Source organism: Spodoptera frugiperda, chromosome 5 (genome assembly GCF_023101765.2).
Source record: "Spodoptera frugiperda isolate SF20-4 chromosome 5, AGI-APGP_CSIRO_Sfru_2.0, whole genome shotgun sequence".
Lineage (NCBI taxonomy): Eukaryota > Metazoa > Arthropoda > Insecta > Lepidoptera > Noctuidae > Spodoptera > Spodoptera frugiperda.
This window is the reverse complement of record NC_064216.1, coordinates 1,775,343-1,802,202: the sequence shown is the minus strand read 5'-3', so window position 1 is coordinate 1,802,202 and position 26,860 is coordinate 1,775,343. Positions and strand designations below refer to the sequence as shown.

At 35.6% G+C, this 26,860-nt stretch overlaps 3 protein-coding genes across 11 annotated transcripts in view; 2 read left to right on the top strand and 1 right to left on the bottom strand.

Annotated features, from left to right (window-relative positions):
* LOC118271766 (espin) overlaps window positions 1-19,265 on the top strand; it is a 132,510-nt gene extending 113,245 nt beyond the window's left edge. For 6 of the 9 annotated variants that reach the window (XM_035587964.2, XM_035587966.2, XM_035587965.2 and 3 more), the window contains 4 exons: window positions 6,833-7,398; window positions 17,150-17,358; window positions 17,601-17,782; window positions 18,030-19,265. In XM_035587964.2, the coding sequence (XP_035443857.2) occupies window positions 6,833-7,398; window positions 17,150-17,358; window positions 17,601-17,782; window positions 18,030-18,139 (1,067 nt within the window). In that variant the 3' untranslated portion in view covers window positions 18,140-19,265. The remainder of the gene's footprint in view (window positions 1-6,832; window positions 7,399-17,149; window positions 17,359-17,600; window positions 17,783-18,029) is intronic. The other 3 variants (XM_035587963.2, XM_035587961.2, XM_035587960.2) reach the window with 2 other exon arrangements.
* A 524-nt stretch (window positions 19,266-19,789) lies between these two features.
* Window positions 19,790-22,094, top strand: LOC118271605 (uncharacterized). The gene is made up of 2 exons (XM_035587699.2): window positions 19,790-19,957; window positions 20,307-22,094. The coding sequence occupies exons 1-2, from the start codon at window positions 19,930-19,932 to the stop codon at window positions 22,079-22,081; spliced, it is 1,803 nt and encodes a 600-aa protein (XP_035443592.2). The 5' UTR covers window positions 19,790-19,929; the 3' UTR covers window positions 22,082-22,094.
* Window positions 22,095-22,111: 17 nt separating this feature from the next.
* LOC118271610 (aladin) lies at window positions 22,112-26,859 on the bottom strand. The gene is made up of 6 exons (XM_035587708.2): window positions 26,661-26,859; window positions 25,990-26,585; window positions 25,198-25,410; window positions 24,515-24,666; window positions 23,809-24,007; window positions 22,112-23,234 (listed from the first exon to the last, which is right to left on the bottom strand). Exons 1-6 carry the CDS (start codon window positions 26,781-26,783, stop codon window positions 23,093-23,095), a joined length of 1,425 nt encoding a protein of 474 aa, XP_035443601.2. The 5' UTR covers window positions 26,784-26,859; the 3' UTR covers window positions 22,112-23,092.
* Window position 26,860: the final 1 nt, after the last annotated feature.

Here is a 26,860-nt window from a genome sequence, read left to right as displayed (position 1 = left end):
TTTTGAACACTTAATTTGTTGTCGCCATCGAATTAGATACCCGCTTGAGTCATCTGTGTTCTTTTCTTTTTGGAAAGTTAATACTTTTAGGAATGGTTTTTTCAGAATTTTGTCATTTTTAAACTGTAATTGTTCGTGTTGATTTGTGTCTACTAGGTTTTATTTCTAGAAGTGTACATGAGGCGTTCACTTTGCGTTAAAAGAAGAGGTTATTGAGCTCTATTTCAATAAATCGAATAAAAACGTTTCTGGAGGAAAATAACATCGCTTTTTGTTTTTGCCATTTTCATTGACAAAGTCGACCAGTTAAGCTAATGTTACGGACCAAAAATATTAATTTATGGGTCAATTACACGGGATATAACGTAAAGAGTAAAGAGGGTGTTAAAATGTTTTTTCATGGGTATTAAAAGGAGTTAAGTACGTTGTGTGTTCGATGTCACTATACTTCATCACATAGGTACCTAATTTGGGACATTTAGATTATAAACATCGATCACAAAATGTTGTGTAAGTGAAGTTACCGGAGTCGCAATTACCTCTTCTCAATCCCCAATTATCCTTAAATTCCTAACCCCCAAAAGGCCGGCAACGCACTTATAATGCTTCTGGTGTTTCGGGTGTCCATGGTCATCGCTTACCATCAAGTGATCCGTCTGCTTATATCATAAAAATACTAAATTAATCGAGAGGCCGTTGTTCATCTCCTGTTATATTTCCTTTGCCAAACTAGTGTTAATAAGGCAACATAAAAGAAAGTAAACGTCAAGCAAGTACAGTAACTTCACACCGGATTAGATGCCTAATTCACCCAAACTAAGCATAATTTAACAAAAAAGCCAACCTCTCCCTTTCAATCCGAATCTAGCGTTAAAATCACGCAAAAAATACGTAAAAAATTAACATAAAACCTCATTGTAATACCTAATTGTGTTCTTAATTAGAAAATTTGACATCGCCTATTAATATTTAAAAGAAAGAAATTAGCTTTGTAAGAAGTTAATGAAATGCGTTTACTTTCTACAGATATGGGCAGTTAGTAACGTTCTGATTCTAAAGTTGAAACAATAAAAATAAATACGGCTTGCAGTTAATACTGGCTGTACTTTCCATTTTAAATGAACTGGTTATTCGCGACTTTGGATTTTTCCTAAATTACTTGTGTTCTGTGAGAGGCTTTTTCGAAATGAGTTACGCATCGACGGTCTTATGGTCTATGGTCTTAATTGGCTAAAGGATTGCTTAACACTATGGTTGTAGATCGATAGCGCCTTGCGTTTAATACGTGACTGCACGGTTGGAGCAGTGACTGAGTAATCCACTCCTGCGCAATGTGACGCGACTTCGATTCCAGAACAAAAAATTGTTTGGCTAACTGGTTTACGTGAAACTTTGGCTCGTAAACATTAAAAATAATAGTGAATGTTAGAGTGGTTGCACTATAATAAAGAAAAAAATAATGGTTTATTTTTCTTGACCTATTTCCACGAAATACAAACAAATTAATTAATAAATCATACTCTATAAACAGTTAAACAATGTCAACTATTAGATAACACAAAATATATAATTAAAACCATTCCCACACTTCTACAACCGAAGCAAAACATACAAGCATTGTCATCCACACTACACTAGTGTACACCACAGTGCAATACTTAGTTTTATACGTTGAAAGTGGTTGAAAACCATTAATTACACGCGAAAGCTAAGCTGGCCTATTAAGTCTAGACTAGTATCTTCGAGCTAGAATTAACTGCAACTCCACTGAGCTTCTTACGTTAATAACCACAGTTTGTCTATGTAGGTTAAACGTAGGTAGGTAGTGGGACTATTGATCTATTGCAACGGTGTTTTGTAAAGATGTTTAGTATAAGCTACTGGCACATCGACATCCTAATAATATTTTTAACCGACTTCAATAAAAAGAGGTTCTCTGTTTGACCTGTATGTATGTTTGTGAGCGATTATCTCGCGTTTGGTTGAACTGATTTTAATGCGGTTTTCAGCATAGTATTTTTATGGATATTACTTGACTTAAAAAAAATGTAGGCGGTAAAAAGAATTGAAGGCGGATCCCTATTTTATATTAAAAAAACGTTTTATTCATTCAGATTTCCTCAGCTAAATTGTGAATCCCATGTAATTGGAGTAAGCCCACATCAAATAGGTACTGTATTAATTATTTCCAGATTCAGTGTTACCACTGACAGAAAAGAAACATTAATGTTTTGCCTAACCCGGAAATCATACCCATATGTGATCAGCAGTTGAGGTAATCTCATAAGTTTAGTAACATCCTCACAGGTCTGGGTATTTTTTACTGCAGACCCAAATAAATCTACTTGAGAAAAGTCTAGGAGAAAGATGACTTGCATGAGCGCGCACTGGATAATTATGAAATTAAGTTTTCTAATCAATTATGTATGGGTTTGATGTCTGGGTAAGATTCGATACAGTTTTCACAGTTACCTAGAGGAAATAACGTTTTGAGGAGTTATGTCTAGATTTTTTTTGTCTTAGACTAACTGTTACTTCCGACTTCGTCTGCGTAGAATAATAACTTCGGTCACAATCATTGATTTTTTTTTCCTAAAATAAATGTAGCCTAAGTTACTCTTTAGCTACCTTGATCCAGCCATTTCAGATTAGCTGGAACAAACAGACTGACAGACCAAAAAACATTTTAAAACATGTTATTGGGTGTATGTGTATAGTAAAAAGCAATTATTTCAAAATGACAAAAAAAATATTCCAATTTTATTAGTGATGATAGTTATTTTTTTTAGATGGGAATATTTTGGCATTCAATTATATCGCACCTGACAAAATTCATAGCTAGGTATATTAAAAAATCCCTATAGCCTTTCCCGAGAAATTAAGCGTGATTCGGTAATATATTTCAGACACACCCAGCTCTGCAAAATTAGTGCAATGACGCATTATATTCTAAGTTATGTCCCATTTAAGCACTAGTTAGAAAGTGACCGTGAACAGGTGTGCACTTGACTTAGTTGCTGCAGTAAAAACAGATGCATTTTATTGTGTTCTAGTAACAATACCAATATTTATTTTGTGTTAAATGAAGAAATCTTAAATACGTGCTACAGGTCTAAACTGAAACTCATTGTTTTGTTTCGTGGACGTACAAAAAGTTTCAAGTAGTTATAGTGTCTTGTTATTGAGTTTTAATATCGGAAATATTGTTATTTATCTACCCAATTTAACGCATAAAGACAGCTTACTCAAAAGATTTAAATACTTATATAAAACATGTTTTTTAAATAGGGAAATACCTTTAATTTTCATCCCTAAAACCTTCTCCTAAAACTGAAAAATAATAAAACGGTATCAAAATCGGTTCATCCAAACGCGAGATAATCACGCACAAACATACATACTTACATACTAAGAATCTCCCTGTCTTTTAAAAATAAAAGAGGCATCTCTTATCCTAAAGCCAATTATCTAGAAAATTCTCTACGTTTTATCCTAAATCTTTGGTCTAAAGCCACCATCAGCCTCATGATCGAAGTCTGTTTAAGGAGACGCACGATTCCCTTATTCAGTACATACACTTTATTCTAACTTTAATAGCCTTTGCGACAAACGAAATAAATAATGCATCTCCTCGTTAAATTATAGACTCCACTTTACAGATCAGAGTAGTCGCCTGTCAGTTATTTTCTACAAAATCGTAGATATAATTATAGAATTCCAATGCGTATCTAAACAAACACGTTTCTAACAAATTATAGGAAACTATTGCCATCTAGTGACGAGTAGATGCATTATGGGCGAAAACTTGTGTAGCCAAATTGAGGTAGATTGTAATTGAGATTTTACACTTTTATCAAAATTGCATATTTTTTTTTTTTTTGGAATTTTAATTTTGCTTACTTACAATTTATTTTGGCTCGGGGAATAATAAATATGATATTGGGTAGGCCATATTATATTTTCTCTCTTTCTCTAGCCAAGAATTGTATTGAGAACCTGATTGAAAAAGAGTTACCTATGGAGTTTCTTGCTCTTCCTTCTCAATAGGAATCTACACTTTGGAACGAGCAAATAGCTTCACTAGAGGACTGACCGACAGAAAAACATTTTATTTTTTGTAATATTTGCATTGACGTTGAAAAGAGCCTTCCCGTTCTATCTATTTAAAATAAATAATTTTGATTATGACCTTGACTATTCCAACGAAGTTTATGATAGTTTTAACTAGATTCGACTTTATTCATCTGTCCCTCTACAATCCGTTGAGGTCATCACCATATACTTAATTTTTTTGCAAATAATACAGAAAACTAAGTAGATATTAAGTTGACAGCTAAGTCATATAGTTAGTTTGCCGGTGAAACCAGCGCCGGCGCATTAATTAGTGAATCAAGGCAGTTTCAGCAAACAGAGTGAGACGGTTTCAGCTTCACACCTGAATATATAATCGTCATTATGTTTACTGTTTTGTGGAATGTTTTCACGTGCTTTCTAAACGTCTGAAATATTTTATGAAGGGGTGTTAAAAGTATTTATGTAGGTAAATGTGACTAAATATTCCAATCTTAATTAAACTTCTTTAAAAAAATACAACGTTCCCCATGTGAGAATTTTCTTCTGCGTCGTATTGTGCGTTTAGAAACATACAAATATATTATACCCGGACTCTGAACGACAATCCGTGAATCAGACCAAGTGGTTCTGTGCGTTAGTCAAACCCGCGACACTTTGCGCTTGCGCAGCAGGCGGTTTTTCAGCCACTGCCTCAGTCGTGTTGTCATTTTTTAACCATGTTCTTTTTTGTTGATCAGAAAAGCGTACAAGTAGTATACAAGTCATAGATATTTTCAGTGTCGCTACAAAATAAGTTAGGTTAGGTACCAAACTGCTACAAATTTAAAGTCAAAGTCAAAGCATTTATTTCAATTAGGCACTGGCAATATACCTTAATTAGGCACTTTTAAACTTGAAATTGAATTGTCCGTCAGTCTATCTGTCATTGAAGCTAGGTACTCGTTCGAAAGCGTAGTTTCGAGTGGAGAAGAACAAGCAAGAAACTCCATCGTTAATCCTCGCACATTGTTTACCATAGGAAGTAAATTTGTCAACCACTGTACTTGAAATCTCAACAATATGTATAAATTACCTAGTTGTAGCTATTACGTTATGTAACAGAATATTGTCGTAAACGTTAATCGATCACGCGAGGCCCTATTGTGGCCTTAAGTGGAAATCGATTACAATGTAACACCAATTTGATATTGTTACGAAAATTGCATTTAACTTTAGGTAATTTTGAATTTACATTACATCAAAACATTTTTACGAAGAAATATTTCAATATAGAATACAAAAAATGTATGCAAGTAAGATAATATAATATAGGTTACGAGCCGCATGGTAAAAAATGAAACCGCCTTCAATTTTCTTTACCGCCTAAATTTTTTTAAGTCAGGGATTATCCTTAAACTCTTCTTCGTTCCTCTTCTTAGTCTACAACAGCAAATTGCTGTCAAACTACATTTTTTTGAAGTCGGTAAAAAACAGCTGATAGTATTTTATCATCATCGAATTTTATTATCAAGCCATTTAGGTACTAATTGGTTTTAGTAAACTCAGGGATTCAACCTTAACACATTAGTATTTATTATGTAGGTACTACTTAGACTAATGAGACCATTAAGGCAGTGAAGCTATGCTTACTTATATTCGACTTGAAAATACAGGCCTAAACTTAGTTTAGGCTCCAGTTTCCCCAGAAACTTTTAAAAGCAAATTATTTTGTATCACGTATATCTCGAGTATAGGTAATTGAATATCTTTTTATTACTACATATGTTGTTCCGAATGTAAATAACAGCAAATCTTTACACGAACCACACAATTATAGAACATACTCGATCATTTTAAACTACTAATATAATAAATTAATAAGTAGACAATGTGCGAACAATTTAGCGAGACAGATTCAGTGGTAACAAGAAAGTGTGGTACATTTTATGACGTACTTAATTACTCTAGACTCTAGAGAATGCTTTGAAAAACAATCTGAATTAAATTTAATGTCGACACTATTAAGATCAATATCTTAGACGAATGTGAGATCTCTTTGTATTTGATTAATTTGTTCACTAAATACAAGTAGTTAATATATAGATAGGTAAAATTATGTAATGGCGATTAAAATATTGAGATTGGGGTAGAATGCCTAGTTTATTTGTTCAGTAATGTAGATAAAAGGTAAAGGTTACCGACCTTTTGAAGATAGGTAAGAAGATATGTAATAAAAAATCTACGACTAAACCATTAGCTCAGTACAAGTAAAAAGGAAAATATCAGTATCGATCGCATTTTAGAAATTCATTATGACGATCGATTCGAGCGGTGGAGTGATAGGTGTTGAGAGTAGTGTTATAATGCGCAGTCGCACGTGAACTCACTGGAAAAATACTAGTCGACACATATCATACACGACACACTGTTCAACTACTTATGAAAACACGCATTTTATATTTATTTAGTATTAAAACAATACTAAAATATTTCGTAGGTACGTTAGGTGGAACATCGTTTTTAGATATCTAACCCATTTATCAAATAAAACCAGTGATGCAAAGCATGTACAATCGGGATCACAGGCGGTAACTATAAATCTAGTCAGCATATCATATTAATTTATGTAAAATTAAGTCATCGTCCAAATATCGATTCGTAAATCGAGCAGTTGCGCTGGCGATTGTACACGCAGCGCATCACTCGGGCGCGGGGTGCGTGCGCGCCGAAGCGCGGACTTTCTCTCCCCCCTAATAGCAGCCATCTTGAAATCTTGCAGCGGGGCGACGCGGCTCGGCGGCGTCCGCAGACGACGACAGACCGCGCGGGCCCAACCTCGTCAACAAGCAAGCCGTGCTCCCCTTCGTGCCTCCCGCGTTCCCGCATAACGCGCCCGACCGCCTTATCAAACCGTCCGAGTATTTGAAAACAATCACGGCGCCGTGCAAGCGGGACGACAGCGCGGCGGAGGCGCGTCCTCCGCCGCCGCCGCCGGTGCCGGCCGACAACGTGCCACCGCCGCCGCCCCAGCCGCCCGTCACCGCGCACCAGCCGCTGGCAGCCATCAGCAGTGCCGAGCTTTCAGCAGTGCGGCTGCGGACACCGGCCACTAAGACGTTATCAGCCCCGCCTCCTGCACGATCAGTCAGTTTACAATGCTTACCCAGCGCCGCAGAAATCTACAAAAACGCGAAAACGGATTTGATAGAGGAACTGAAGATGTCCAAGGATATAACGGGGATCAAGAAACTGAAAGTGGAACGTGCGCGCCGGGAGAGTCTCCAGGATAAGGAAACGTTCACGGAGTTCACCAAGAGGTTCACCGCTGAAAACTTTGTGGAACAGGTCAGTGACCTTTATTGTTTACTAACTATGATTACATCTAAGTATGCAATAGAGTGGATTTACTTTCAGTCGTCAAAACTTAAGGAAAACGTCGGTGAAATGTATAGAGCCGTTATAACTAGACCACTTGTCGCTCGGATGCTGATAGTTCATATTATTATTATCTTTTACATAATCACGTGGATAGATTGTTGAATGAGCCAGTTAAGTTACTCGCTATAAGACTTTCCCAGACTATTGAAAACTGAAAGATTAGAAACTTGTTTTTAATTGGGTTGTAAATTAGAATGTTAGCAATCGTACATCAATGTGTCAACTATCCATCGCGCGGTACAAAGAAAGTTTAGTTCGTTTTATGGACGAATGTCGTTTTTCAAGAATTGAGATATTTGAAAATGTCTTCGGTACGTAATGCCTTTTCAGTATACAACCAGGGAGTGTGACCTATTTTACATTTATGCGAATTTTACATAATCAAACATGACTCCGATAAAATATACTAAAGTATCGTGAAACCCGAAGAATTTAACATAGTACCTACCTACAAGTGTGCAGCTCCAATTTTTGAAAACCATATTCATTAACCTACAAAATCAGTCAAACGTTTGGTAATATCATTTTCAATTTTAAATAATAGCTCTAAATACTAAAATCTAGGTTTAGAAAGGTTAGCAAGTCTAGACTTAATCAATTTATCGTCAAATCTTATGGTAAGTAAATTGACCGGTATTTATTTTCTCGGTCAGTTAATCAGTCAGTCAGTGGGACGGTTAGCTGATCAGCCAATTGACCGTGAAAAAGGCAATTCAAGGGTCATTTTCAGGCTGAAAAGGCTGATTATTTATGTATCTGAATCCTAAATAGGATAGATCCAGTTCATTGGAGTGTTGTAAGAACACTTATTTAGTGCTAGACTTGTTTAGGCTGATATTTTTTTACATCCTCACGCCTGTTTCTCATAGGGTAGGTAGAGACTATACCATGCTATTTGCAATGATTCTCACCTTTTCGCTTCATCAACAGTCATCAGTCTTGTCATGCATGTTTATCGGTTAAGGGTACCTATTTAAAACTAGAGTGTTTTTTTATAGTATTTAAAACGTTAAATCATTACCATCGTCGTTGATCGTTCATAGTTACTGGACTATCGGCCTCCTTTAGGATGTAAGTTTAGGGGTTTGGCAGGTGCATAGGAGATCGATCGATCAAGAAGCTATTGTCAGAAATCCACAAATGCATACATGTTAATTATGTTAGAATGTATTTTGGCAATTTGAATAATCAATCATGATTTCAGTGTTATGCAATTTTATGAATTTTGCAAATCTACTAATTAATCCGTAGGCGTCATAATGATGACATTTAAAGATCAAATTATTGCGAAATTATCAGCACATAATATATTATTCATTCATAGATGAATTAATTACATTAATATTTAATTTTTATCGAAATTATATTAAAGAACGAACTACTTTAATTGAAGGACACACCAAACTAGATGCAGAATTTATAAAAAATCTGAATATTGCAATTCAATAAAACAAAATTGTAACTGAAGACCATGCTACTTTTTAAACAGAATTTAATTCAGTCATAATTTACCCATCAAGACACAAGATTTATTATCACAATGTAGGTATTTCTACACCATCAATAAATAACACAGCAAACCAACATTCCCCATAAAATATTTCAAGAAAATACCATCACGAGTGCGCGTACGCATTTCTTGGTAGTCTCCATGTAACAGTGATCTACTTCCTCGCACCCCACTATCTCGGCAAACGCTCGTCCAATGTGTAACAGCCGTGAAATGCGCATGATTCGCGTTTTTGACGAAACTCTGAGTACAATCGGGGGGAAAATTGGTTTTGATTGTACATTGCTTGAAGTCTAGATACATTTTGATTAAAATAAAAAAGCTTCATGCTATTGCCGTCGGGACACTTTAAAGACTTTAAATCCTAAATTAAAAAGCTATGACATCTATCGCTCCTACCAAATGAGGAGATTATGATAAACGTAATTTTGACCAGCAGTGGCCTATCACAGGCTGTTAACGGTAATGCTGAAAAGCAAAACAAAGATTAAAAAAAAAGACACGCAGATTAAAAAATATTTAAACAGTTTTGTAGGTAATTGTAAAGTAGTCCAAATTTTGGTATTTCCCCGTTCTAGTATTTTATGTAAGCGAGTAATGCATTAGATTTATCTAAATGAAGAACTTAATGAGTTATTTCATGCAGATTATTATATTCAAAGCAGTAATCTCTGCTAAAATAATCTCGAGTGAAAGTACTTACTGTTTTCTTATTATAATTGTGATTCAGATACCATTCGAGAATAGATTTATGACTAAGTATCACTAAGAAACTGTTTAAACGAGGTTTTTGATCTCTTTTAAGGTTAAACTGTTTGCTTCTGTTAAAGTTTTTGCAAGCATATAAATGATAATAGACCGTGGCTAGCATAATAGCTTTTTCATTCCTCGTTTTGCCTACCTCGCTAGTTCCAATTCCTACTGTATTTTTTAATGCTTATTAGATGCCGCTAGTAAACCTCCCGTTCTTCGTCCAATAGGCAATTAGTTAGTGTCACACCATTGGACGTTCAATATTTCATAGCTGCATTGATTGGACAAAAAACTTGTGGTTATTAGCGCCAAAACGCTTGTCCCCATTTGGACCCATTTAAAGAGTATTCGATTGTTTAATTGCTGAACATTTCATTTACCAACTTTAGACTTATGCTCTCTTTCAGAACTTATATGTAAAACTTCAAATTGTTTACTCGTAGGTACTACACGAGTTTTGAATCAGAGATCTTGTGGTCTGGCAGTTGTTTGCAAAATCTCACCTAGCAAATCTGTTGGTTAAAGTCTAGAAATTCTAAAGTCTAGTCATTCACGGAGGTCAAACGACAATCGCTCACATCTTAGTATCAAAAATATATTCCTTGACTGAAACGGTTTCGCCTAACAACCTCGATCTATAGAAAAGGTCAAAATAGTAATAATAATTAGCATTTTGTAACTAATAGCTTGTATTATAACACATTTCTTGACGCCTAATGATTTAGATTATTATTTCTAAATGTCACATCTTAATTTCATTTAAAATGTATAATTAAAATATTATGACCGATTTAATTAATACCATGTGAACTATATACCTAGTTAGATAGTAACTTAACATTAGGCATAATTATTGAATTCTTGTTCTTGTGGTGCCACTTCATTCCTTAAGGTTGGCCGTCAGCTTCTTGAATTGGTTGAAACCTTGTCACCTATGGTATAAGTACCTACATCACTATTTGACCCTCCCAAAAATGAAGATAATCCCTCATTTTTGTAATATGTAAACTAGTGTCCCAAAGGGATTTAATTTGATAACATTATCAATGTGTTTCATGAGCTCATTAACTCCTATATTTGAGGAGCTTCTCAATTTCATCTCCACATTATACTTCTCTGCTGACTAACGAACAAAGACAGGCACATAATTACGTATGTATATTAGAGCTCCCAATATGGTGTTCATCTTAGATACCGGGCTATAACTAGCGCATTATAATCATACTGGTCAATGAGCCGTATCAATGCGCATGACCGTATTAAACGCTTTGTGCCAAGTCTCAGCTGAACGACAATAAATTAGTCTATTCATCGAGCTCCGATTAAGTTAAATAAAATATAAACTGTCATATTTTAGACTTACCTACTCGTTCATACTATTATTTTAAAGAAGAGTGAGGGGTTATTAGGGTTTTTTAAGGGGGAGAAATCATCTAATGACTTCTGTCACCTTGGGTGAGGCGAGAGGGAGTGTCAGACTCTTATTGACTAAAAACCACCCCGTTACTACTCCTGCTTTTTTAAGTAGTATTCCCGATAATCCGCTAGGTAGTCCGTAGCTGGGGTTATTAGACATGTATTTCTATTATTAAATACGTAAAACAATGTAATATCAATAGAAAACACAGTTAAATAAACTATTTACATTAACTGTGTTTTTTGCAGCTATTGTTATAAAAATTGTTAATCATAAATCCATTGACAAACGTAGCCATCCAAATCGGCACACAAAATCCTAGCAAAAAATTGGTTAGATATGTCTTTTCCATTCACCAATGAGGACACGGTTTGACACGCGCGTACAAAACGGTTGTCCAATCGCCTGTCATGAAATATTCTGACACCAATAGCTGTGACGTAAGACGTTGCAAACTTATTATGTGTTGCAGCTGTGGATGGAAGCAGTTTGAGTAATTAATTGTTGATTAAATTATGCAGCATGACCGGTTCAATAGTTTGTTCACTTTATAGACGTGTTTTATTAAAAACACTGTTGTTGTTTACAAAGGGGATTCCAAGTTCATAATTTATAGGGCTGATGCCTGATTCGGAGCTGCGGACTACTTAGCGGGTTTACCGGGGCTCCGGCTCGAAAAGCAGGAGTAGGAACGGGGTGGTTTTTAGTCTGTAAGAGTCTGACACTCTCTCTCGGATAACTCAAGACAAGAGAAGTCATTGGATGATTTTCTCCTCTTATAAAGGTTTATAATATAAACTACGAAAAAAATAATCTAGCTATCTATTGTCCACGTAGTTTTATTAGCATTATTACGTTTAAGTCATAGATCCATCAATGAGTCAAAATCCTATTATAATTGGAGAATTAATGGAAATCTCAAGCGGTGACTGCAGTAATGATGACTATGAAATAATAGTGACTGAATAAATTGGTGCATAGTATAAGCTCCAATAGATTTAGACACTATTCAATCATAACAAAAAGAGATAATCCTATAATAATTGGCCCAGTAAATAAAAGACTAACATTATTTCTGTTACATAATTTAAATAAAGTGTTCTTTTGAAAGGCTATTTTTTGTCAATCCCACAAACAATGAAGGCTGCTCTCATCTCCCATTCACTGTAGATCACGACTCGACTGTAGGGTAATTAGCAGATCGGATGCTGCATCGTGAACATTATTGCATCGTGAAAGTTATGGTGTTATGTCAGTAATATGCAGCTATAGGTACAATAAGTGAGTACATATGTCTGTAAGAAATCATTTAAATTGGTTGTGCAGTCATGAAGGCGACTGGCGAGCGCTTAGTTCAATCCTTAGTTTGGGAAAAGTATTTTAAAGGAGGATGCAAATCGTGGTCCCACCTTCTAGTAGCAATGTGTGTTACATCATTGGATAGGTAATTTTGAGCTGAATTGAAGTTACTATGGAGCGAAGTTCCAAATCTTAGTCCGTTCATGTAACCCTGAATGGACTAAAATTTGGTTTGGTCACAGTAACATTTCAATAGCAACATTCAGTTATGAATGGAGGAGGAACAGAGACACAATGTATTCTACCGTAAACACAGAAAGAGAGATAATTATACATCTACCTCTTTCTATCCAATCCATCAAACAATAACAAGACGTGATAAAAGAAATCACATTTGTTTACCAATTATTTTCTCATAATTAGATACGAACTCTCGTTAGCACGTTCTATCAGCGACAGCTATCTCAGTTACATTATTCATTATACGAAGCGTAACCACTAGGTGGTTTAGATTTTAAGAAGGTATTAATTTCAAAGTGAATGGAAAACTTTGTGTTCATTACCAGTCGTTATGGTTATGATTGTGATCGTATCCTAGGACCATGCTCCGGAGGTATGAGAAAATAATTATGGTTGATTTTCTATTAAGTACGTAGTAAGTGTATGCAGATAAAATATGTTACCTATGGATGACGTGAGCAAATTTTCTCTTCTAGGCAACAGTCTTCAGTTCCGACTAGAAGGTCTTGTGAAAAATTCTCGCATGATGATCCTAATTTCAGTATAACAGATCGAAAAATACTGCATTTTGAACGTACCACATCCTGAATATGCGCGAAATTTTTTCTTACTCTTAGTATGAGATATAAGAGAAAAAATAATTCAACAAACGATGAGAAGTGTAATATAAAACAGTAAAATTTGCTATGTTTGCTTCACCCACATGTACTGGAATAACACGTGTTATTATGTTTACCAGAAAACTCTTACATTTTCCTTGAATCACCGCAGAGCCATTATACTTTCTTTCCCATAAAATCATGCAAATATATTACCACTATCACGCAGTTATCTTCGCAATATTGTGTTGAGATCAACCTACACAAAGTAACCTGCTTTTTATGTATTAGATAATGTATATATTTGCAGTAGAGGTACATAGTATAAAACAGCTTTGCAAAAAAAAATTAAGACTTTTATATATAATCTTCTGAGTTATTCTTGCTTATCTTTACTTACACGTAAATATCTACGTAAAAAAAATGTTGCGGCGTTAATCATTTAACATTCATCTTTCTGTATCTATGTATATAACGCAGTGCTATCTGTGGACAAAATTTAACAATTGCCTAATAGTAACGGAGTAGTTTATTTTCGCATTCATAGTATGTATGTAGATGTACAAATTTGAACAAACCCCTTTCTTTAATCTTGTTTATCAATTAGCAAGATTTAAATGAAATATGACTTGGTGTTTACATTTTTTATACTTACAAAATGAGCGGCGGGTAAGTTTTCACGCTTTCTCTGCGTCTGCGCAGTGTCGTCGTGCGCACTGTCACGATTTTATTTAATCTTTTCAAAATATTATTATTAATTAGCTTTATTTTATGTAATTTCACTTCGCTTCTTTGAAATTCGATCTGAATAACGTTTATAAGTTTAATTGTATTGGATTCGTTCGTAACGAGCTTGTTTGTCATTGTCAATTTAAACGGTTTGTCAGCTTATGTAATACTCTTTTTGTCAACTCGGTTAAATCATCTCATGCAAACTTTTAGAAATTTGTATTTCGATCAATGAGTGGTTCAAAGATTGACAGCTGAATAGTTGAATGCCAATAACATGAGCGAGATGTTACTATTTCGACGCCTAGATAGTTACATTGAAATTTTGTATTTCAAAATAAGTAATAGAAAGTAAGGATTCTGGAACAAAGTGTTAGTATAGCTAGTCATCAATAATAGTTAAATCTTACATATGTAGGTACACGAAAAGCCGATCCAATGGTACTTATGACTACTATGCTATGTTACTGAAACTATTATTTGACGTTTAAATGAAAAGTCCGTAAACGACTGCACATGCGATACATCATTATCTAAACATTTAACTACCAATTAACAAACAGTTGATACCTTACATACTTCACAGACAGACGGACAAACAAACAGCGGTAACATTGTCATCATATCACGCGGTCACTCGAGCAACTAATCTAAGCGATTTTACATTCTTCCTCACTTTTTTGCTTTCATCTCATTGCCAGATTGTTCGATCCTAATTAAGAGATTCATTATATCGACTAAACATTCCGCTGTCGTGCACTGAATTAATTGTTATTGAATCGATTCTAATTATTGTGATAGCCTCTTTATAATGCCTATGTGATCATAACTGCCTCTTATATAAAATCTACATTGGTGAGTATGTGTGGTGACAAATAGACAAGTAGGTACCTCATTTCCTAATTATTTATTCACGTCAAAAAACAACCGAATAAAACGTTTATTCATCACGTAGTAAGTGTTTGCTGATCTTTCTAGCTTTTCATGTTTGTTTTGCTGATTTGCAAATTAACCTAAAAATCAACATAACATTCAATGCAAATATTATTTAATCTTTCCTGTATTTTTACCGCAATTACAAACTCATTCGCAAATCCGGAATCTGTCGAGTTGTAGACCGTGCAAATACTACTTTTCCAAGTACGTGCGGAAACTGGAAACCAAATCTACAAACACAACATCCGATTACTTAGTCATTGCATAAACTTAAAATCCAGCCGACTCTTTAATCCAAAATACGCCGTAATCATACGAAGTAGGTAATTACTAAGATCACTTTCGACAATCACCGTGCGAGTTATGAGTCGGACACTCATATCCGTGAAATGTAGCTGTACCGTACCTACTCCAAGTGTAAGAACTTTCAAAAGAAATTTTATTTCAAACACTAAGATCGCTTAATGCTTAGTAATCAAAGCCTCCGCGGTTTATGAAAGTAGTTTTGAAGATGTTATGATTGGCTTTTATGCCGATGCAGTTTAAATAATATCATTTTACAAATATGGTGTTCGAATAATTTTGAATTTGTAACTGACGTAACTGTCTAACCGCCATGTTTGTTTTGTTTATTGATTGCGTCACTTTATTTTTTTTGAAATACTTGTGACGTCGATGACTATTGAATACTGTATTATAGAAGTAAACGAACGATAGACATGCAGTTTTGATTTTATTTAAAAAGTACTAGAAAATAATTACTTACTTTTAAAGATAGGTATCGGTTCATGATTAAGATACACCTTGTCTAATGTGTAACTTAACAACAATTTGCGTATTCCAGAAACTGGAATTATTACATCATCCTCAGTAATCACGCCTAACAACCACTAGATCATCAACCCTGTTATAAACAACAGTTATTTATGCATCCAACAATTACCCGGACCAGTTGGTGCAAGCAGATTCTTATAATGAGCCTCATAATCAAGATCTGCCATATAGCAACCCTTACTGCTGGTGTAAAACGGGTACTTTTAACCGGTACCGTTACAGTCACGGTCACCGAGCCGCCTCGCGTGTTACATAACCACAAGTAAATGTATGTAGTATTTACTGTTATATTTATATATTAGCTGCTACACGGTACATACTCCCGGTATTTATTACGATTGCTTGTCAGAAATTAGGTGTTATTTTAACTTTATTGGTAGTATTTATGTTTTTTTCATAATTTATTTTAGTACATGTTTATAAAGTAGCACTGATCATATAATCACAAGTTTTAATAGGATATTATGTTATATTTAGGGCTATATAAAGACGGTAAGCCAAATCCACTCTTGCATATTTAGGCTTCTTAGTAAATGCGCACAGTAGGAAAGTCCAATGCGCGATTTTTTAATTTTATGTTCTACTTATCGTTTTTTGCACTTACTAGATGGCGCCTATGTCGAGTAAAGTCATGTTTACTTACTTATATTTTACTTAATATGATTAATTGATGACAGTTTATTTAAAGTACTCTAGTGAGTGCAAGTGCGATGGGTTATTGAATTAAACTTAAAAATATTAACATAAGTAAGTAGTATTATAAATAAAAAGATTAAATCTGGATGGTCCTTCTCTCCTAAGTGACCATTTTCTTTAGTGTGCGCATAGTTTAAGACGAAAAAAAGCAAGCACAGTCTACCTTGCGCCATGATCCTAAACATTACAAAACTAATTACTATTCTAACAACATTGTTGCATACAAATACATAGGTTTTTGAAATTGATGATACTTATTTATGATTCGTCACGATTACTCAATCTGCTGTAACACAGTGGGAATTATTATCTTATGAGATTTCATAAGCTGAGTTCAATTTTAGCTTCTATTGTGTTGTTTTCCGCTTAAGCAAAAATAGATCTAATCTTTCACAGAAGGCTTCACAAATCAAGTCACTTCACATGTTTCTTTTTTAGATTTTTCGTTTTCGATGTTATAATTAAGCCTTTTAGTTTCCTGTGAGACAAAGGTCCTTGAATAAAATCAATTCCAAAGAGCTAAGATTGAACTCTGTAACACTGTGTCACACAACACATACCTACTTCATACATCAACTTCAAAAATCTTTACAAAAATTAGACTGTGCAAGCTTTAACAATGGAAAACGGCTGGTCGATTGGCAGAGGTGTGCACAGGTCCCGGAAAGAGACGCAGCTGGTAACGTGATCCCGGCGTGGAAGCGTCAGATGCTGGCGAGAAGAGCTGCGGAAAAGGCTAGGAAAGACCTGGAGAAGGAGTTGGCAGGAGAAGCGGAGAGGCGAAGGGCTGCTGCCGTGCCAGCATGGAAGAGACAGCTGCTGCAGCGAAGAGAAGAGGCCGAGAACAGGTTGAGGTCCGTTTTCATTTGGATAGGGTGGGGAAAGGACATTACTTAGTGGAGAGGGAAAATGATGAGGTGGATTTTGTTTGTGCTGCTGATAAAAATAACGTGTTCGTCTTTTAATTGGCAGATGATTTACATTTTAAGGGGTTATAAGTTTGCTCTCAGGATAGATCAAGAGAAATATTGATACAATACAACATTTTGCAGAATTTCAATGAACATTAATCTAACATGAAATTATGCCGTTCCAGAAATTCCCTGTACACTCCCAAGGTAGAGGAGACGAATGGACAGCCGAACGGTGAATGGCGGTCGTACCCGAGCGGGACGCAGCGTGCTGTGTCCATAGACAACATCAGCATGTGCTACGACACTCCTGCGCAACCCATGCGGGCGCCATCAGAAGCAAAACTGTCCAGTGATCATTGTAACGGTAAGAATGTAGAAGATGATGATTTCAAGCATTTTTGCAAATATACCAATGAGATTTTTTCTCATAATGATGACTTTGCTAGTTATTTTTATTTATACGAATCTAAATTTTTTAACAGTTCGTTTTGTCGTTTCAAAAGTGCCTGTATATCAATTATGTAGTTGAAAGTTTTTTATTATTTTTACTGGTGCTTTTTCGGGATCCGTTATCAAGTTAGATTATTTATTTGTTATCATTCTACTTACAGGTCATACCACAACTAACGGTAAGCACGAAGAGGAAGAAGAGAAAGCAAAGATAATCCCTTGGCGAGCACAACTGCGCAAGACCAACAGCAAGCTAAATCTCCTCGAATAAAGTACGTGATGAGTGCCGCCCACCGAACGCGTGGACCGCGCGGTCAAACGGGCATAGCTGTAGGATCAAACATAGTCAATAGGAAGAAATAATGCTCAGTTGCTCTCTGTTAGATAACGACGTAAAATTTAATTTATTTAGGTTATTTTATGTAATTATTGCTATTTATTACTTTTTTATACACACTCTCAAAACTACGACCCAGCGTGAACGCCGAGCGGTTTCACAAGTTGACTATATTAACTGTAGTCCCCCATATATCGCAGCATTCTTAAACGTAAAGCAACGCCATGAAGTGTTTAGTTATATTCGTTGCTCGATATAAATATACAAGCTATATAACGAGTCCAAATAATTGTAGAAATGATTATTAAGCGAAATGTATCGTATTTTATTGATAGCCGACATTCTGTGTGAGTGGAGATGGACAACATTTTTCCGAGGCGATTAAGTAGATTTAGACTAAAGTAGTAACTCCAAACAATATTTTGATATTATTAGTAATATATCTTATATAGAAAATTCTCTGCATATTAACTTTTATATATGTATTACTAGTTTCAAACTAAATTTTCATGCGTATCTGGTAGCAATAGATACGTATATTAAATTTAGTACATAAAATTTCGTTAACGATGTTTTTTAAATTGATATGTAGGTACTTATTTTTACTATAGTCATGTAAAAATGTAAATCTACTTATAGATTAGAATATTTCTAGTTATTCGTATAAAATTATAAATATGGTCTATACTACTTACTTTGAATCTATACGGAATAAATAATGTGTGAAAAGGAAGCATCCTTTTGACATTACCGTCCATTTTGTGAGAATTTATGACTTGTGAAAATATCGAAACGATGAAGTAACATTTGCTCAAGAAACCTAAGTTTATCAAGTTTTATGAACCAGAATATAAATGATTATAACGAAAAAATATTTAAAAATGTATTTAAGGTTTTTTTTTATAATGCAAGTGATACCAATGTTGCAATACTAGTGTGTAAGCTTAAAAAGTGGGACTCATCAGAAATGTGTGACCTGCTGTATCTATGTGTGTTGATTTTATTCAGTACTCCTGAATTCTTATTGTAATGTTGTTAAATAAAACGCTATTTGCTTAAACATTTGTTTCTTTTTCCTTTTCCCATATTCCACTTTCAATAGTCGTGCAGCAACCAACTGTTGGAACATTATTTAATTTTCAAGATCATTTTTCGAGACAGTCGACCGGATTGATGTCAATTTTAGATATTAAATGGGCATTTCTATCAAAAACTTAGATCGTAAATGTCCAAAAAGATTCTCCATTCCATTCGTTTAATCACAAAAAGGATTAGGAAATAAATAATTACATATTCATAGCTCCACAGAACCTTCATAGAAGGTACCCCTGTCCTTGCTCTCTCAGCTCAACAGCTGTTTCATGGGGACTAGGATTTAGAAGGCTTTGATTTTTGGCAAAGATATTTTTATTTTTATTTTATTTTATTTTTCATTTTGAGGAACAGCAAACTGTTACAAGATAGTTATTTAATGGAGATACCTATTATAAAATAACAACATATAACGTAGCAATATTGCATTTGGCTATTTTCCTTTAAGAATTAATTTACTTACTGGTTATAAAGTTTCTCAGATTGCAAGAAAAAATAGAACGTGTAATGTGTGCGACCGTAATAAAATCAAAATTTATAACACTTTCAAATTGAATGATAAAATTAAATGTACACAAAAACGAACTTTATGAATATCGTAAAATGAATCGAAATTGGATCAAGAATTAGTCATGGTATATTTTGTATCGGGGTTTAGAGGTAGGTATATTGCATTTTTAAATTAAACAATAAATGTTTATCCACTGAGCTTAATTCGTTAGTTAGAATAAATTCTAATAATTAACATAGCCAGAAGCCAAATAACGATAAACGGGGTGAAAAGAATTCAAAGGGTGAATAGATACAGGAATGGGGTGAACAGATAAACAGAGAACATTATGCCAACATTTATTCACCCCTCTTCTGTATCCATTCACCCCATTTTACTGAACCTAACTTAGGATTTAAGTGACTTCGACAGCAAGTTTTGATTGACAGATTGATGCAGCAAAATAAGAAACGGTAATTGAAATGATGGAAATAATGCAAATTAATTTTTTATTTACAGTTTTTGTATTACTATGCGCTTTACCAATTACGTTGAACAATGCGGAGAAAATATCAGCAAAAGACCTTCCAAATGCTCACATAATATCGGCTTTTCTAAAACAATTCATAAAACCTTACATGGAAACTATACATGATGATGAGAATAAGGCCAAACTACGCGCAGAGAGGGAATCTAAAGTAGAAAAAGCTATTCAACTTAAAATGACCAAGTTAAAGCCTTTGCTTGACGATCTTGAATGTAATGCACTAAGACAAGACAAGAAGATCGAAACAGAAAATGATTTAACACTAAATGGGAACAAAGAAACCACTATAATAGAGTTTGTGTCCAAGAGAAGGTCCAATAATAGGTCGACGATCAAAGAAAACAAACAGGCACTGGACCCGTTTCAAAAGAATATCAAAAGATACAAAGCGCTGAGACACAAAATAAAGCAAGCGTTGCTCAAAGAAAATGCTGCTAGTTCGACGAAGAGACTCATTATGAGGACATTGGACGAGATGCTAGCAATGCTGATAGAGGGACAGTGCACGTGGAAAAGTGTGGACACCACGGCCCTGAAGAAGCACATGTTCAATCATCCAACGGACATGCGCAAATCCATGAAACATTTACAAAAGTTGTCCAACGAAGAATGGATGAGTTTGCGAAGGCAGTATGTGGATTACCTTAGGTCTTCCACAAGTCAGGAGAACGCATTTATACAACAGTTCCACGAGTTTTTTTCATCTGTTTTAAACAATACGTGGGACCTGACTAAATATACGGTGCAATGTCAACTTGTCAAACTTAAGCAACAAACAACAAACAAGCCCGATAATGATTCTTTAGTACTACGTAATAAGATTAGAGCCAAGGATACGAATCATTGTGATAGTTTTAGTGTATGTGTATGTACAGATGAATTGAAATATTTCTTCACGGATTTCCATAGTCATCTTAATGATACGGCTGTGGGTGTATTTAAGGATTATGGAGCCATGTATGTCAAAGATACTTCAGCAGACACAGAAATCGACAAAGACATAGTACAGTCCGCACTAGACACTCTCAGTAAAACCGCTGGAAAGAAAATTTGTAAGATATACAGGAAGCAGCTTCAAGACTTCAAGTTGGACGAGAAAAACGGGAAGAGTGCTAATATAGATAATATAAACAACTTTATAAAATCAACAAAAGATGAGGTGAAGACTGCTTTACTAAAAATTGTGGATTACGAATTGAGTGCAATGACAACGAAACTATTTAAGACTGTCAAGGACGATCTAGTAGTTAATTTGAAAACGGACTTGGATAATATGGAGACGCGTTACTCGGAGCGAGTGTGTGCTCTCTTCGCGTCGTGTAATGGTGTCAATATTGCGTCACCTCCTGTCGCGTCAAGAAGAGTGGACGAGAAACATTGGGTGTACAAACCCAAAGACGACAACGTTTACGTTAAAGTACAATTATCTTTGGATGATGAATTGAAGGATTCTATAGCGAGCTTCAGAAGAAAGAGGCTGTTGGATGGTAAAGATTTGACACGCAGGTTAAACAGGGACATTGATCTACCAGTCAGAATCGAAGAATTCAAGGAGGGTAACCTGAGCGTGACTAGGACCACATTGTTGGAGATGACTAGTGCTAAAATACTGGTTCCTAATCTCCAAACTACGAAAACTACCAGTTTTAAGCTTACCAGAACTGTGACTCCTGAAAATACTTTAATAACACATCATACTACCAAACGGTCCCGAAAAAAACACATAAATGTAGTATATAAAAAGTAGTGTTAAGTAATATGTAGTAAAAGACGCTCATTGAATGATTGTTTTATTGTTAAATATAAATATTTTTACATTTTAATAATTACAAAAATATCAGGCAGTCTTTTTATATATTTTTGTTTGTCTTACAACTTATTATTGTATTAAAAAACCTTTTACGCATCTATTAGAAGTATAATACATAATTTATGAAACGAGTAGAAAATATTAATTTCTCGTATATAAGACACAATAGAAAACACATTGTGTATCACGCAGATCTGCGTTCATCGGCATATATTTACATTATGTTCTATGTACCAAGTGCTAAAATATTTTGGTCCAACTAGCACAATGTTAAAATCAAATCTATCGTAAATGCAGATTAAAAATTAATTTAGTATCCTACTGCCTTAGATGCGTAAATGGCTTTTAATGCCAACTTACGTATATATAAGTACAATGAAGAAATCACCATACAAGGTAAGACTGACAATTATATTACCAAACTACCATTCCTTACACTACTTAGTTTACATTCAAGTCAAGCAAGTTAAATCCGAATAAAAGTTACAATTTATTGATTAGTTTGATAGTCACCTTGTTTATTATTCAGTAGTATTTTAACTTAATTGACATTAACGTTACGTCCCTCTTTATTTCCTGATCGCGAGATGATCTCCGGCCACCGTAAACACGGGTCTGCGGACGGCGAGCACGGGTAGCTCGTCGCCCGATCAGAGCCAGACGCCTCTTAGAGTCATCAGACCACCAGAGATGGGGCCCAGTAGGGCTAGGTAGCCCACGGAAACGCGGGTGAAGCCACTGGCAGAAGCTAGTTTTTTATAATGTAATTATTGCTTAAATATTTCATTCAACAATGGCTATATGATGGTTTGAAACTAGTCGAGTTCCTCGTCAAACAGTTACGTGAGTAAGCCGATAACATAATAATTATAAATGGCTATATAATAAATAAACATGGATAAACTTGCTTAACTTCACGAATAACGTCACAATCTACATAATGCATGGTCAATACGTATCGGTGTATATGATGGGGAAGTGCTGCACTCGCCCGCTCGACCAGGCGATGGTGAGACAGGCTCCCTCGCTGAAGTTCTGTTGGAACGCTATCGTTGAAGGAACTTCCACATCCATGCCGCAGACGAAGCAGCTGTAAATAAATGATTTGATATTAATTACTGTCGATATTTATTTTGTACGACACTATTTTCTTGAATTTCTTGAAAAAGGATCACAGTACGATCCCAGTAGGGTTGATGCCTGATCCGGAGCTGCGGACTACCTAGGTTCTTACGGGTTTACCGGGGCTCAGGCTCGAAAAGCAGGAGTAGGAACGGAATGGTTTTTAGTCAGTAAAAGTCTGACACTCCCTCTCACCTCGCCAAAGGCGGGAGAAGTCATTGAATGATTTTCCCCCACAGAAAAAAAAGGATCAAATTACAAGCACCCTTAATAGATGGACATGCATGAAGAGATTGATGAAGGTAGATGAGGTGAAAGAGGTATGCCAGAATCGTTAATTTCGTCATCATTTGGCCGCCTATTTTCTCTGTCTACCTCAATTGGAGACAGACGTGACAAAATTAGTAGTCATTTTCTCAATTTAAATTAAATTAATCAAGTAATGTTTAAAACCTATTAGAGTATTGAAGCTACAGGGTGGAGGACATAAATATTACTTTTCAACTCATCATCACAATCTTATAAAACAAGCAACAACTCACCAAGGTGTAATCTTAAGCTGTAACATGAGCTTGGTGGTGCAGAACACGGTGACTAGATGAGACTCCTCGAACAGTATGGCCAGGTATTTGCCCGTGGGATCCCAACACATGTCCAGTATGGGTCCTCCCACCGTGTCCCCTGATGGTAGCTCCACCTTCGTCACGTCGAGCACTGGTAGAGCTTTACTGGTTTGAGATCCTGAGGACACAGTAGATAACTTTATTGCAGATCATAATATAAGTGAATGCGAGGAATAAGTTAAAAATGAAGTGAAGTCTGGTTTCTGGTAAATGTTAATAAAAACAAACAAATAATCCACTTCATACCTGTAACTTTACTATGAGTTTGCTTATAGTATCGAAACAAGAGCGCGTTCTGTGCTTTGATTGGCCAGCTTAAATAAACCAACCAAGCAGAGCGCCGAATTCTCTCTCGTTTCGATTAGTTACTTTAAATGTAAAGCAAACTCGTACTACGGGTACTGTGATTACGATGACTATGAAGTAAAACAAGAACTAATTCAAAAACTGTTTAATTTTTTTTATCATGGAACAGGAGGCAAACTACTTATTATGTCTATCTAACCTATCAATACTGTGCTGAGAATTTCGAAAACCCTGCATTAGTCTAACGTTGTTCCATCTCAACTCGATTAATGAAGCATCCAGCAATAGGTGGTAATAAATAACATGAAAAAAGACCCACCACTCATAAGTCCAGTGTTGGTGAGCGCATACACCATGGGCTCGCCTTTGGCAGCAAACAGCAGGATGTCCGAAGGTCCCCAGCACGCTGCCACTACATGGTTACCGCGCGCACACCAGCGGTCTGGCTTCCAACGTTTTGTGTCCCATACTCTGCAAATAAGAGAAAATACCAGGTAGGTATTATTAAGAACTTTTTATGGCACAATAGGGAGTAACAAATGCAGCATTTGGGGATTTGGGGATCGAGACTTACATGTTCATGTAAATATTTGTGAAATACATTTGAGAATCTATTTAATAATATTTTTTCTACTAAATAAATAAAAATTATATTCCAAAGTGTCAAGATAGCAATATGTAATGAAATATTCGCTATATTACTGTTTTAAAAAGATACATATTAAAACATTTTACTTGGAAATAATATTATATTTTCTACAAATATAATAATTTTGCCTCAAACATTCATTAATATGAGCACAGTTCAGAGCAGGAGTTGAAATGGGACGGTTTTAATCAAACCACTAAGGATCACTCAATCACAGCTTATCAGTGGTAACAGGGTTTTTACCCTTAAAAAAGATTAACACCAAAACTACAAAATAAATTGTAACAGGAATATGCTGTTACAATTTACAAGCAATTCCTTTTTAAAAAGAGTACCTAGACCTATCTACCTACCTAAATATAATAGAAGAGGTAGCCGCAAATACTTTGCTAGCATCAAATGACCAGCGGGCGAAGATGATGCCCCCGCCCGCAACCCTCCGGAGTGGAACTGCCGTTTCCATGGAAACATCCCATATTAGCATGGAAGTGTCCGCTCCAGAACAGCTGATTAGTAAGTCACCATTGGGAGACCAGCTCACATCTGTCACTGGACTGTGGCCGGGCCTGGAAAAGTAAGAAATAATGACTTTTAGTATAATGAGTTGTCATTACAACTAATATTAAACTCTACATTCAAGGATATCTGTGTTTCTTATGAGTAACTCTTAACTTATACCAGATTTAATGTTTACTTAACCCAGTCCTTAGCAATTTTTTCCTGGGGAAAATTGTTGCTAAGGAATAGTTTTCATCATAGAATTATATAGTTCTCTTAGATCCATTAGCCTCTCAACCATTGATATATTGATAGTGCATACATAAAGAAAATGAGTTAACGTGTTGACTGCCCCATCTATTTTGGATAATCTCGTGGTATGTCCAATGGAACTTAAAATAATCTGCTGATTAAAAGTGTATAAAATTTCGATGGAACATTAAAGTCTTACTTTGTCAAGTTTTTGTTCATATGTCCATAGAAAATTTAAAGTTCTAGCTCACACGTCCAGTGCAGTAAAGGCAGTTCAGTTACCACTGACTAATGCATTGCATATAATGCATGGACGTCACAGCCAGATCAATATTGCATTACATGTAATGCATGGACAGTCAACGTGTTAATATTTATGAGGAAACATAACATACCTTTTCAAAACAACAGCATTACTAGAAGACGGCTTAGTGAACATGGAATTAGGGTCTACAGTCCACACTATGACTCCCTGTTCACACCCCACAGCTAGCTCGGAAGCCGAGAACGGTCTCCAACTCAATGAGGACACGTGCCCTTGTGCTTTACATTTCAATGTGGACACAAACGCCACTTCAGAGCAATATATCCTCACATTGTCATCCACTGTTGCTACAGCCATCTTAGTGGTATGAGGATGCCAAGCTATACATTTTATAGGCGCATTACCCCAGTTCCTAGTCCTCGAGTAATTAGCAACGATTTTAGGCCCAATATCCTTCAAATGTGGCTGCAAGAAGTATCTAAACGCTGAGAAAACATTAGCGACTTTTAACACGTATGAAGCGGCGTAAGCGAGGGCCTGGCTCTCGCGATTCACTGAGGGGTCAGCGGCGACTGCCAGAGCCTCCAAAAACCCCTGCTTGTACCACACACTAGTAATTTTTTTGAGTAAGTTGTCCTCGACGTCAATGTACATAGAAATGTTCTCATCAGTCGTCCTGTGGTGATGTATGTCTCGCGTTACATTGATCACGGGATGGCTTCTCGTCTAAAATAAAGGTTTGTTAGTTACCAACTAGTTTATTTATTAAGAATAAATGTAAAGTAATGCAGATAACCTTACCGAGTTTGTAAATGTTGATATATTGCCGTAACGAGAATTTGCACAACAGTAAACCTCGTTTAACTTACAAAATGGGATTTCCTCTGGCCCTGGGAGCTCAGGAAATCCGTGAAAAGCTGACATTTTATTGTTTTATACCAGTATTATTCAGAATAAACGACCGGCGCCTTTGCAGTTTTTAAATATTTGTGACAGCTGTC